The sequence below is a fragment of the Xiphophorus maculatus genome, chromosome 1 (genome assembly GCF_002775205.1).
Source record: "Xiphophorus maculatus strain JP 163 A chromosome 1, X_maculatus-5.0-male, whole genome shotgun sequence".
Lineage (NCBI taxonomy): Eukaryota > Metazoa > Chordata > Actinopteri > Cyprinodontiformes > Poeciliidae > Xiphophorus > Xiphophorus maculatus.
The window spans coordinates 26,049,299-26,064,133 of NC_036443.1; the positions used below are offsets into that span (position 1 = coordinate 26,049,299).

Here is a 14,835-nt window from a genome sequence, read left to right on the forward strand (position 1 = left end):
GTCAAAGAAGATTATTAAAAACAGAACTAGGTGTTAGTAGGGAATTGGAATTTGAGAAGGTGATCGATCAGCTGAATAGTATTGAGGGGAAAAAGAAGATTTTTCGTTTTTTTAAAAAACACTGGGATTTTTAAGAGAATTTGAGGTGTAGATGGTAGGAGTCAATAGAGGGCAGTAGTGCAACGTAAATGGATGCAAGCTGCCGTTAAAATCTAAAGAAGAAGAAGAAGAAGATCTGTTTCATGGAGGATCTCTGAGGCAGAAGCAGAGGAAAGGGAGGGGCGGAAACGGCGAGCGGATCCCTCGCGACTCACGAGTCTTCAGAAACTGTCCGCGTTTCACCCACGCAGCCAGGTTTCACCCAGTGGACTCAGTCGGAGTTAAAAACTTAAACGCCGAAAAAACAGGGGAGACTGTTTTTTTTTCCCGCCGTAAAAAAAAAAAAAAAAAAAAAAAAAAAAAGTTAGCTTGTTTAGTCCGTTGTTGAGGTTCCGTGTCGCGGTTGATCCACAGCTGTTGCTGCGCCCTCAGGTAAGCCCGAACAGCAGCTGCGGTGAAACAATGTCTGATTGATTCACTGCTGCATGGCACAGCTTTCTCTCTAAACGGACTGGTTTTATTAAATTATGGAGGTCAGTCCGCTTTCTGGTCGAACAAGGGAACGGACCGGAGTGAAAGTTGGTGTGAAAGAGGTTTGGGTTTTTTTTAAAAGGTCATTCGTTTAACAAAGAAGTTCAGCTGGATGGTGAAGTTCTGCTGGCTGCAAAGCAGGAAATGTTTGTTTGAGCCTCAACTTGTGAAAAATTCAAGTAAATTGTTAGTGAAACTGTCAATGTTTGTTTAATTTGTGCCTTTCTTTCAGGTAGCCAAACTCACCCAGCATTCACTATGAATAGTAAGTTCACATTTTGATTAAATTACGCATATATTAAACGTATCGCTTCATTTTATGATTTATGAGTATGGATTAAGTCTATGAATGTTGTTAAAGGCATAAGCAAACTTTTGACTCCCAAAGTTTGGGTTGGTACTCCATTTTGATCACAAACACGTAAATATGGAGTCTTCAGATCCTCTTGAAAAAAATAACGTAAACAGCAATGAGAGCGCATGTGTTTAACAAAAAAAAGATATCAAGACTTAAATAAAAGCCGCATATTATTTAGTAAAAATTAAGGCAATAATAATAGCAATATTATTGCTATTAAAACTGATATTCATTGATATTACTCGTATTTCTCAACTGTTTTGACACATTTCTGGAAACAAATGACAATAAGATGAAAACAAATAGTTTGTTAATATCGACCCGGTTTTATTTATCAGACTGTGAGCGATATGTTAAGAAAAAAATAATTATACTGGCTAATATATTGTGCATTATTAGTGAAAATCCAACCAAAAGTAGTTTACGTTTTTATTTTCTGGGTTAAAAGCCAAAAACTTTGTGAACCACAGGATTATAAATTGGAGTTACACAGTCATGAAACATTCAACAAGCAAATTAATTATCGACCCCTTTTAAGTGGTTGCAATAGTTGACTTATAATATAGCAGAATACATCCTCCGCAGTGGGAAATTGCCTAGAACTTTTTATTTTAGCCCAAAGGTCACGTTTACAGCTGTGAAATATGTTTTCCTAGATAATTGTACGTTTTTGTTGGAAATTTTTGTAACTCCAACCACCAATAGGAAATAAAAAGCTGTTTGGTTTAGGGTGTGGCACAGCCTGTTGACGAACAACCAAGCACAAATGTGCAGATGGTAGCTGCCAGAAATTCAAATAAAACTATTCGAGCAGCTTTTGGTCAGAGTTTAGACTTCAGGAGGAATTTTTGTTGATTTTTTTGGTGTGAAATTCAGAAAGCAGCATATTAGTTCCTCTAGGTAACATTAGAAAATCATATATAATGACAAATAAGAGGTAAACGCATTGATCTTCTAATATGTTGGCATACTTAAGATTTAATGCTGAAACAATTCAAAAACATAAACTTTTAGAAATTACTGTATATTTTTGTAAAAGTCAGCAGCCATAAATGAAATATTTATTGTGATAAATATAGCCAAAAATAATTGTTAGGGTCAGTGTAGATAAAAAGTAAGAAATATGGCCATAAAACCTGACATTTCTAGATTAATTTCCCATATTTACAAGAAAACTGGGACATTTTGTCAGCCATAGATTTAAAAAACAGAGGATAATTTTCCAGGATTCAAGACATTTTTACATTATAAATTTCACATTATTAGAGAACATAGTTATGTTCTCTGGCATTAAGTAAAAAAAAAATCTGCATGGAAAAGAATATGTTTGTTGTATTGTAGTAAAATATCTACCTATAGTAAAAAGAGATAATTTCCGACAAAAGGAAATTATCCCTTTTTTGTAAGTTTATGATTTTTCTACATCAAAAAACTTTTTTTCCCCTGTAAATATGTAAGATAAATGTAGAAATGTTTTACAGTAATTTGCTCCTTATTTATTCCCTAACCCCATTCATTATTTTCTGCTTTTTATCTGCACTTGCTTTAATACTCTGTCACAATTTCCATTCTCCTTCAAATTCAAAATGCATATGAATGTAAAATACCAATGAATCACTAAAATTAGAACCTGTCTGACGCCTGCTGAATGCTTCAGGTATATAAAACACATTTTATTGATTATTGAATGTTACTGTCCAGAAATTCTGCTGCTCTCTGAAATTTTCAGAGAAAATCAAAAATCGGTTTATATATTTCTACTAAAGTCTTAACAAGAGAGAGAGGAATTAACTTCTACACTCAAATAGAAAAGATAAACTTTTTCAATACATAATATTTTCTTTTTTTAAATGAACAATGGGTTATGTTACAGTCCTGATCCAAAATAATCAGATTACCTTATCACAACATGATGGGTTGTTACACAAGTAGGTCTTGTTCCTTGAGATTCTGTTTTCTGACATTTTTAACGCGCTCCCTTATCTTGCAGGTACAGATCTGTACTCGACAAGCACGTTTACACAGCCAGCTGTGACGAGGAGTGAGTATTCAGCGTTTAACAGATAAAGTACTGCTTTTTCTTTTCAGAGCTGCGACTCTGCTCAGCAAACAGATACTCTATCACAACCTCAGTTTGTTCTGTTTCATAAACGTATTTGTTTTTCTGCAGATTCAACTTTGGGGCCAACAGCTTTTCCTAAACAAGAACACCAGACCGTTCATTATGGTAACACCTTCACTCCGTGTTTTCACTGTTTGTCGCATTATCCACATGCACTCGCTTTAATACACAGTAGAAGAAGAGAGCTACCGTTTGTTTTACCAGACGCTATTAAAAAAGAGAGCTATATATTTCAAGTGTTTATTTCTGTTGGTTCAGTTTATTAGGAACAAACTGCTCAATGAAATGATTTTAACACTGAAATGCAAACTTAAGGAAAAGTAAGTCGACAGTAAAACTTTCTGTAAATATGTTCAAAGTGTGTTTAGAAAAGAAAATCTATTTAGCACAGATGCTCAAGCTTACACTAAAATAATATTTTATTGCATTTTAGGCAATAAAATGTTTTCTTATTTTAAAAAGTTTCAATTTTTATGGTTTTCCTGATCTTTAAAAAAAGGCTCAAGTGGTAAAATGAAAAATATGCAGAATGTGACAATTAAAAAAAATATCTTAATCCTCAGAATAATTGATAACTAAAATTGTTAAGTTGTAACCAACATAATATTTTTCATTAACTGTAATTTGTAATAATCAAAATCAACAGAAATAAACACTCCTTAAATGTATCAATATGTAATATGAATATGAGTTTCAGTGTTTTAATTGAATTACTGCTACATTGTAAAAATCTTTAAAACAAAATATATTTCCACAGTGTTAACGACAGTAATCCCTGTACGAGACCAAAACACAATTATTGGAGGTATCAGTTTTTACTCAAGTTATTTTTCTTGTCACTTTTAGGACACAGTTGGATTCTAAAGTCATTCTTTATTTTATTTTTCATTTTAGCGGTCGTATTTGCCATGTTGGTGACGTTGGGTGTTGTTGCTTTCATACTGTACCGGTACATGTGCAGCAACAAAGGCGACTACAGGACGACGGGGGAGCCGGCTCCAGGAGATCATTTCTATGACGAGTCCAACACACCGAGTGCGAGTGAAAAGAAGGAATACTTCATATGAACCTGGGAGAACAGGGTGGCTAACAGAAAAATAAAGATGCATGGGTAATAAAAAATTAAGAAATGGGATGGATTTGCTACTGGCAGAGGGAGAGCGGAGGGTGGAGCCTGGGGTGGGGATGTTTTTAAGAAATTGTCCCAGAAGTGAAACCAAAGACAGGATCAGGACTGTAGCCATGAATGTTGATGAGTGTGAAGCAGCTGAAAGACAACGGGTGTCTATCGACAACCACGGCTTGGTATGAAACAGGTGGTGGGATTTAAAACATGCTATAGGATCACAAAACATTCATCAACCATCACAAGATTACTCTGAAACTATTATTATTATTATCGTGTTTCTCAGTCTCTTGCGTCCCTGAGACTGTATTTTCTCAATATTTTAGGCATGCTGTGTTGGCTGTTACATTTATGTTGAGTTGCTTTTCTCTTTAATAAAAAAAAAAAGAATACAGAAACTGCTTTTGTTGCATCTGATTTAACTTTCTATATAGAGTTACTCGAAACTTTTTTTTTTAATGTGTCGAAGATGGTAAAGATGGTATTACCATATATCTTCAATCTATATTCAGGGTTTTTTATTTATTCTGTGAAATTGCCCCATTAGACTTCTATTAACAGTGACATGTTTGCTTACTGCAAAAAAAAAAAAAAAAGGTGTTGGAAAAATAGCATGAAAAGTGATGATCTAAAAATATATTTAAAAAGCTTTATTTGCACTAGTTTAAATAAAAAATATATATTTATGGGAGCAAGAAATTTAGGTTTAACTTTTTCTATGGAAATCTATAACGGACATTCTTTACACATTTAAAGTTTTATGAAATTGTATGTAATTTTCCAAGGTACTGATTCTTTCCATGCTTTTAAATGTAGAACCATACATGTTTCACATTTCAGTTCCCCAAAAGCTTCACTGCTGGCCACAAGTAGGAAGTGAGCACAAAAATGACAGGTCGGTGAATTTGTAAAAGTCAATGCTAAAGAAGTTAAGTAAAATAAAGTAAAGGTTTTGCTGTAGCTCATGTTTTAGAGTAACTGGATATGATTTATATGTTAAAAATAGATTGACTTTGTTCATGCAAGTGCAATGCTGAAGGTGAAATGCTAATAAAGCTAAAGCTGCACAATATTTGAAGATCTTGCAAGGGCGATATTAGTAAATATTGTAATATCAGTCGCCATATTTCTCCTTTATTTGTGACTAAGCTTCGTGGGAAATATCTCCCGCATGAAACATGTGCTATCGCGAGACTCCGTCCAACTGGCTACATTAGCATGTAAAATGCTAGCTCGCATTTTACGGAACGTTCTGGGCTTTCTCCCATTTACTTTGATTCTTTCCGTTAGAATTTTTTTTTACCGGGCCAATCAGCGAACAGCAGGAGTTGTGAACGATGACGTCGCTGTATTCGATTTGTAGGTTGCCTTAGCAACGGCAATGGAGAACGTGAACGGAGCCAGTAAGTGTGTGTTGGCCACAAATATTGAATTAACATTAACAGCCATCTTGTTCAGCTTGGCACTTCTGTCTTCGCAGGTTTATAATTTTAGTAAGCTTTTAGCATCAAACCTTAGCAATAGACCCTTTTCACATGACGTCACACAACTTCCGTTTTGGCTCGAAGCTGTGTATCCTTAGTTCCGGTGTACATAGTAAGTAATGATAAAGTTGTCTATTTCATATATATATATATATATATATATATATATATATATAGAGAGAGAGAGAGAGAGAGAGAGAGAGAGAGATGTATAAATCTGACAGCATATGTTGATCAGACAGATCACCGGAGCATGGAGTTTACACAGTCTCTAAAACATTTGCCTAAAATAAGATTTGAAGATATATCACGATTTGCAAACCAGTTCTCTCTGACAAAAAAATCTAAATTAGACAAAGGCTACAAATTCTTCACCGAACAATACCTGTTTGACTATGAAGGTAGGTATTTTTGTTTTGCGTAACCGTTAGCTTAGCATTAGTGAATTTTGTTAGCTAGCTAACTACGTGACATAACTGTTCCTTAACCAGACCTTTTTACTGTTTTTGAACTATAACGTTTTAGGCTCTAATCTTGATCAGATTATTAAATTATAGACTGGAGTTGCCACTCATCCCATAAAATAGGGATTTGTTTGTTATAAGCAGAGATGTCCGGTGCCGCCGCTGCTTTGTAATGCCTTTAATCGGACCACTTTTTCGGTAACGAATAATCTAACGAGTTCGTATTTCAAATCCAGTAATCAGATTAAAGTTATTTATCCAAATCATTGCACATTAATATTTTCTTGTGTATTTATTTTTATTCCTTCTTTGCGTCTTTGGGAGAGACTCTGTGACAGTTAGCAGTGACAGAAACATGAACAGTGCATGGAGATGCGCATTTTGTTGCTGGAAAAACAGAAATATCGTCAAGCCCAACTGTTATTTGTGGCTTTTGTCTTGTTTTTATTTTCCATTAATACAGAAAATGAACCTCTAAACGTTACATCACTGACAGGCGGCGGTGTATATGTTTCCTAACTGTGGCTAAAGCTGCTGCTAGCTGGTTTACTCATGATCGGAAGCTGGTTCCTTTGAATACAGTTGGAGAATGGTAAATTGACAATGACTGATAACGGTTATCTAACACGTAAACACCGTTTTATAAAATACAGAGAGTTGAACCTCTAAACGTTACAGCGCTGACAGAGAGTATATTTTTCCTAAATGTGGCTAAAGCTGCTGCTAGGTGGTTTACTCTCCGATCGGAGGCTGTTTATTTTATACACAGATAGAGAATGGTGAATTTACAATGATTAGTAACAGCTATCTAACACTTAAATGCTGTTATTATTAAACTTACCTTTTATTATATCCTTAAGATTATGAGAATGCGGGAAGTTTTCAGCTTGGTTCCCAAGGCAAAATCACACCGGAAGTAAAGATACCCAGTTTTGAGTTATGGCGGCCATTGTCTGACGTCACTGTGAAAAGGGTCTATTACAGGGGTGGGCACTCCTGGTCCTCGAGGGCCGGTGTCCTGCAACTCTTAGATGTCTCCCTGGTCCAACACACCTGAATCCAACAGCTGAATCTCCTCCTAAGTGCAGTCAAGTTCTCCAGAGTCCTGTTAACGACCTCATTATTTGACTCAGGTGTGTTGAAGTAGAGATGCATCTAAAAGTTGCAGGACACCGGCCCTCGAGGACCAGGAGTGCCCACCCCTGGTCTATTAGGTACAATTTAAATGTCAGTGTCTATGCTATTTACGTTTGCAAATAGCTTGACGTGAAGTGAGGCTGAGTGAAATACTGCCACCTGCAGATGGGAGTTGGTAGTCACTTAAATCCTTTGTTTTTGTGGAAAATTCGCAATACATTATGCTTTACAATGCAGGTATCTGTTGATTTTGCGTGAGTGTTTGCAATCATGGAATCGCGAAAAACTGGAGGGACTGATTTAAGTAATCTGGAGTCTAGATTACTTGCATAAAAAGCTACCGAGGGTCAAATTTGGCGTCCGGGCCATGAGTTTGACACATGGGTTCGAGATTTATGCTGGGAAGCTAGTTTGTTAAACTAATAAATCAAATAGATGGGCTGTTTATGTAATTTTCAGCATAAAGTTTGTGTTAAAATAACTGCTTTGCTTTACAAAGATTTTTATTTTTTTGGGAAATGGGAAGCATGTTTATTAAACTAATAATTGCCTGTTGCAAAAACCAAAATAAAAAAAATAAATAAATCTCAGATGTTGTCAACATAGGAAACTTTTTACTATTCTACCAAGGGACTACACAAATGCATACAAGAACAAACTTACCACATTTCAAATTTCCAAAATAACCTTTATTCTAAACTTACATTTTAAATTTTAAGTTTAGTATAAAAAAGTTAAGTGCACCTAAGTTCTTTTTTTTTTCCAAAGTATTTCATCCTTGACATGTCTCAGCAAACCGTAGTGACACTCATCTCCTTTAGTAATCTTAAAAGATAGAATGTGTACCAAAGTACGTCACATCACTTTAGTACATACATCTATTTTACAAAATGTTGTAAAGAGAATCCCTGAACTATAAATGTCCATAATCCTTCAACAAAGAATGTCCCGTTTGCTGGCTGTGGTTGGCATAGCATCTACTAGTCAGGTGTGAGTTTACAGTACTTCATAATGCTGGAATGAAGCCACTTAAGCTGCTTTACAATCGGAGCAGAGATGGAAAGAAAAGAAGAAAACTTCCGTTTGAGTCACAGCTGTTAAAGTTTTAATAGCTGTGGCCGTTTTGTTAAGAAAGAACAGGTTGAGCTGCCTGAAGTGACAGCAGGAGTTGGGTTTTTTTTTGTTTAAAACCTCGTCATGTCGGAAAAAGGAAACAGATTTCCAGAAAGTTGGTTTGGGATTTAGTTAATATTTATATCACTAAAAAGCCAACGTTTTGACTTTCGTTTCTGTTAGCCACAGCTATTAAGATTTTATGCTGCGTGTCGGATACCCAGTGACACTCATTCACACCACAATGATAAATGCTTACAAATATTAGTTTGTGGTATCCATACAGACAACATGTCTAGCTTCAAATACTTTATTTAGTTTTTGATTGACTCCAAAGATGCATGAAAGCATTTTTTTATTTGTTTTAAAATGACTTAAATAAACATGCTGACAGTCATGTAGCCTCATTGCAAGATCTTTGCATACACTTTGAGGCTTTTGAACAACATGGCACATCTTTACATTAATCTTTTAAATGGAATAAAAATGGACTCAAAACTGTTGAAAAATGTCACAGCTTTTTTTTCCTTTTCATTTAAAAAGTCATGAAAACAGAATGTAAAAAGAGATTAGCCCCTTTATTTCTGCAACTCCTCAGTTTTGCTTAGCAGTGCATTTCAGATAAAAGGTACATTAGCAAAAGGTGCAAAGTATGCAGCAACTCAAAGATGCAGGTGACTCACACATAGTGACAGAAAAAGAAATCCACAATAGATTGCAGTCGTGGGAAACTGAAGGCTTGAGGAGCCAACAGTGTCACAACTTCTTGTTCAAGGATATGTTTGCTTTTTCAAACGGTGACGATTAAAATTTGATGTCACAACTTATTCTAAATGCATTGCTGGCTAGATCTTTGGCACAACCAGCTCATTGGTTATACTGTCGAATGTTTTCATTAGCCTAACTACTCGTGTAAATCAGTCAAAATATTGAACCAAGAAAAGAAAACTGAAGTATTAAATGCATTTTTGTGAAATGGTTACAATGTTCTAAGAAGAATGATTTTTTTCATACAACTTTAAAGATGTGTAAACAAAAAAAAAATCCTAGAACAAAAAAAAAAGCATAGCTCTGTAGATCTGAATAATAAATGCGCAGTGATAAACTCTGGGTATCCGACCGTGGAATAGAAACAGGATACATAAAAAGCTAAAAATGTTACACCAACCACCCCTTTCTGTTCTTCTTACTATTTGGATTTACTTTAAATTTCTTTCCTTTAAGTTTACTGAAGTTAATTTGCTTCGATTCAGGGTTATCCCCAGTGCTCTTTGGCACTCGACTATGTTCATCTACAAGTTGCCCAACAAGGTACAGTAAACCACTTGAGATATTGCATTAACTCTTTTCTTAAACACATATTTGTTTTTGCTTTAAATTAAATTTATTTATTTTACAACTGATTGAAATGGAACAATCTCTCAGAAAGTTCATTGTGCAACAAATTTATTGTGGTGTTTTTTTTTTGATACTGTGCAAAAGACAAGACAGGTCTAACTAAATGCATCCAGGATGCTGATTCTTTTTTTTTAATATATAGCAGAGATGGTAACATCCCCTGATCATCATACTGGTATTTACACAAAACTATTACACTCCTATTAATTAAACTACACTAGAGATTTTCAAAAACAACAAGTGGAGATTTCTTTTAGTTTGCGCTTTGCGACTTTGTAACTTTGCTTCTTTGCGTTTTACTTTCACCATAAAGCAGCTAAACTATATAATGTAGGTTTGTTATTTCAACATTTTATCTAAGTAGTTGTACAGGAATACATGAATATCTCAGTGTTATTTGTGACCATTTGATCAAAGGAGAATAGCTCTCCTGAGCAGAGACAGACGCCTGAAATAAAGTCCAATCTGGAGCGACCAAAGACTTTCGATTATGGAGACTTAAAATTTAAAATCTGTAGCTTTTTTTCCTCTCAGGCGGTGAGAATTATCATTTGATCTGTTGGTCAGAAGTGGAGTACTGTACCTTTAACAAGGGCTCTAAAATATTACATTCCGTTAGGTGATATCAGTATTGTGGCATGGCCAAGCAGCCTGAAGAGGAAGGCGTATGGAATAAAGAAGGAACTGGGGAATCATCTGGGATGGGCTTTTATGCATGAACCAGGAGGGGAATAGCTGCTGTTACCAGATGGTATACCCTCCACTGGATCCACCCAGGAAGAAGTTATTCTTGCGCTGCGTCATGACAACATTGGCGCCCTGCATGGCGGCCAGCTGAGCAGCATTAGGGGGGTGTCCAGGCGGAGGGGGCTGAAGGGAAAGCAGGAAAAAACAGACTCAGTTGACAGTTTTCGCCTAAAGCAACGCATTTTGACGTGAACACTCACGGGGATGGAGACGCTGCTGCCGGCTGTGAAGCGAGCGCCGGCGTCGAAGCCGCTGTCCACCATCACGGTTGATCCATGGGGGTAAACGGCTCCCATGGGGTAGTAAGCCATGGGGACATTCTGGCCCACCGGACCCACTTGCATGTGTGGCTGCATGGGCATGTACACCTGATGGCCAGCGTAGGGAGAGGACATCTGCGGCACCTGACCAGGCACCTGAGGTGGAAGCACATATCTGGGCTGGTATATCTGTACACAGAGAGACGGAAAGCAAAATTAAACCTTCAGAAATTATAACCTGTCATAATGTCCAACTTCCAGATTGCTAAGTTACCTCAGAATATGCAGGTGGTGTGTCTGTGTAGGGAGGTGCCTGAGGAGACATTTGCATAGCAGGAGGGTATACAGGTGCAGTACTCTGCTGAGGGTAGACAGACTGCTGTGGATATGAACCTGCAAAACAACACATTCGGTTTTAAACTAAATACTAAAACCCCAGGGACTGACGGGGAATCCCCAGGTTCAGAATGGGACTAAAGGATGATGATGAAGCCAAAAAATGTGTGTGAAACCAGGACAAAATGAATGGAAACTAGGGCTGCAACTAACAATTAGTCTAACGATTAACTGGATGAAGAAATTTGCACATTCTGCAGATTTTTCATTTTATCACAGGAAGATTTTTTTTTTTTTTAGAAAAACATAAAAATCTTATTTTAATGACGTATCAGCCTAAAATGCAACACAGTATTCTTTTAGTGAACTCTTAACCATTTTTTTATCTGCAGATAAAAAAATCACATCTAACAAAAACATGTGGAAAGTTCAGTCTCATCTTCTTGACTTATCAATACAGTGTATGGCTGATCTGTTGATTATTGTTTGGCTTAACTGATTAATAACTGAAGAGTAAATAATTTTTATTTTTTACAGAACATGAATCGGGTAAAGCCCAAACTAGGATTACCAAGGATTACGCATTGTTAATTCAGCAAATGTCCTTTTTTTAATCCACATACAATTATTTGATTACTAAATTAGTTGACATTTATCTCAATAATTGATTAATCATTTCAGCTCTAATGGAAACATAATTAGAGCTGACATAACAGTGCTGTGCTCCGGGTAAATATTTCTGGTCAAAAACTGGTCACGGTGTGAAAACTAAAGACCATCACTCCAAATAAAGTAACCTTGTTTTAAAACTAAGCAGCCAACCACATGCTGGCTACCCGAACGAAGAATCAGACCAATTAACTTACTGTTACCTCGTTAGACTTGTGTTATTCTGCAAACAGCAGAATAATAACAATAGATAATATTCTGCTAATAACCACTTAAAAATGAGTGAATCATGTTGCAAAATATAACTAAGAATCAATGTTATTTTACTTCAGCAGGAGTGAATAATTTTTGCAAGTAAGTCATGACATATCGGCGTTAACATCAGAATCAGGCGATATTAGTAATTATTTAACATATCGGTAATCTGATAATTAAAACTGGGCCGATATTAACAACCAGTGTTTATTTCCATCTTCTTGTCTCTTGTATTTGATCGATCAAATTTGTATCCCTAATATTTGCTTCCGTCTATCAAATTAAATATTTAAGGTCATATACAGTTTTGTGTAAATGCTGATTTAAAATTTGTATAAAAGGTTAATATACAAAGAGAATCTGCATAGATGGTTCTCTTGAATTTGTTCTCCTTGTATCAATGTGGATTACTTATTGTATTTTATTTTATATTGAATTATCTTTGAATGTCTGTGTTTTAAAATTAACCCTGTGCAAGGAGAATTTCTACCACCTATGGGACAAACAAAGCTCGCATATCGATCAAATATTAAAACATGAAGCAAAAGTAATAAGAAAATTAAGGCATTTAGGTTTTTATTTTGCTGTTTTATGCAGGTAAATGGACATTTAAAACTAAATTTTACAACATGAGCGTGGACAGTTTGGTTATTTGCAATCAAACAACTATACTTTAATAGGAACGATGAATAACAAATGATAATATATATAAGCTGATTTCACAAAAAAATTGTGTATTAAAAGAATCTGAAAAATATTAAACTGAAAATAAATAGAGAATAATAAGATGTAACCTAAGTCGTAAAACTGTAATTGTAAAACATCTACATCATGTTTTACAATTATATAGCTAACAAGTCAGAATTATCAAAAAAAAAAAAAAAAAAAAGATCTCAAGGCAACTGAATTCACTTTATTCTAATACCATCACAGAGAAACGTGACGTAGTTAAAAAAAACAGCATAAGGTAAAACAGTTTATTAAAATGTTGCTCTTTTTCTTTGTTGCTGATTTTTAATGGATAAGGCCAGTTCGGTTACAACATAATGGTTAAATGATTGTGAAAGCAAAACTAGCATCAGCCCTTTGTTTGTGCATGTAAGCGTGTTTAGCTTCTTTTATGGTCTAAAATGATCAGCTAAACAGGAAAACAATATGAATAGATGCAGCAAATAGCCCAAACTAAAACACTCCTTCAGTCTGACTGCAGCAGAATAGGACTTCCATGTTAACAACACAACAGCGAACCAAAACAGTCCAGTTATGGCAGATTTGCCGTTTTAAATGGTTGTAGCTCGCTAAAAAAAAACCCCAACAAAAAACAAAATGCGACCTGATCTGAATCAGTACACGAATGTAACGAGAAAGTAAAAAAAAAAATATTCATTACAGTATTTCAGACGCGTTTAGGTTCAGTAAGTGAGCTTCCCAGAAGGCGTCAGTTTATTGTTATGTACGTAGCTAAACGTGAAGTCCGCTTTAGATAACGACAGCCCGCTCGGCTCTACTTCTAACAGCAGCGTCGACTGACGGGCAGCTAGCTGACAAACTGAACCCGCTGCGGAGAAATACCTTTGTTATTCATTGTTGTGGATTGATTCGGAGGCTGAGGAACATCAGTTTGTACGGAGCTCTGCGTATCTTGTCTCGGCCTTGTTACAGGTTTCGGATTGACACTTCCTTGTTTCTTCTTGTTGTTGTGGAAGTGGTTACGTCACCCGTTCTTTATCTGCGGCTGCACGCACGCACGGCTCGCTCGCACGCCCGCGCCCCCTCTGGTGGAAAAGGGGAAATTGCTCAAACGCCAAGTGAAACAAACAAAAATGCAAAAACCGAACTTTAAAGCTAAAAATTACGGAGAAAAATAAGTACATAAAAAAACACAAAAATTTTAAATTCAAATAGAATATTTTTAAAAATTATTCATTACATAGAAATGATTAAATCACAGAGTTTAAAAACAGGCTGACCTCTGTCTGACTGCAAAGAATACACTTATTATACATAAATAAAATGTCCTGACCTGGAAAGGGAAAAACACCTTTAATAATTGTTTTTTTATGTAAAAATTATTCTATGGTCAATACAAATAAGAAAGTTTTAAAGAAATTGGTAATTTTATTTAAACTGCAATAGCAAAGTTATTCCCAAACTGGATATTTTACAATCTGTTTTTTTTCTAAACTTATAAAGCCATGCAGATAACAAATAAGAATTTTAAATGTTCACATTTTAAAAATGTTCATACTGATATTAAAATTATGAATCTAGACCTTTACAATTAAGTGATACAGGTAAAATTTTGCTTAATTTGGCTCATTATGTTCAATGAAAATGACATAGACAACATTTTTTAAATTTAAGTTAAAAGAAGAAAAAATTTCATGTTTGCACTGGTTTCCCCCAATAAAATTATTTCAAAATAACACAGATTATCAGAGGATTAAAAACATTTATTATTATTATTATTATTTATTTATTTTTTTACAATAATGCTTGATTACTTTGTTTTAGCAACCAATGTCAACGTGTTTATTGCTTTTGTTAATTACTGATTAACATTGGGTTATTTTCCAATTATTACATATTATAAAAATTACTGAAAAAAATAAAAGAATTGTGCTGTTGTACTGTTTTACTGTGTAAAATTTAAAATTTAGTAAACAAAAAACATATAAATCTGTGTTTTGTGGTTTTTATTTGCTGTAAGCCATAGTCATCCCAATTCAAATATGT

The 14,835-nt window shown here is 35.1% G+C and overlaps 1 protein-coding gene across 1 annotated transcript; it reads right to left on the reverse strand.

The window, feature by feature from the left end:
- Positions 1-7,920: 7,920 nt before the first annotated feature.
- dazap2 (DAZ associated protein 2) lies at positions 7,921-13,817 on the reverse strand. The gene is made up of 4 exons (XM_005815697.3): positions 13,672-13,817; positions 11,114-11,232; positions 10,780-11,028; positions 7,921-10,702 (listed from the first exon to the last, which is right to left on the reverse strand). Exons 1-4 carry the CDS (start codon positions 13,682-13,684, stop codon positions 10,574-10,576), a joined length of 510 nt encoding a protein of 169 aa, XP_005815754.1. The 5' UTR covers positions 13,685-13,817; the 3' UTR covers positions 7,921-10,573.
- Between the last annotated feature and the right edge of the window lie 1,018 nt (positions 13,818-14,835).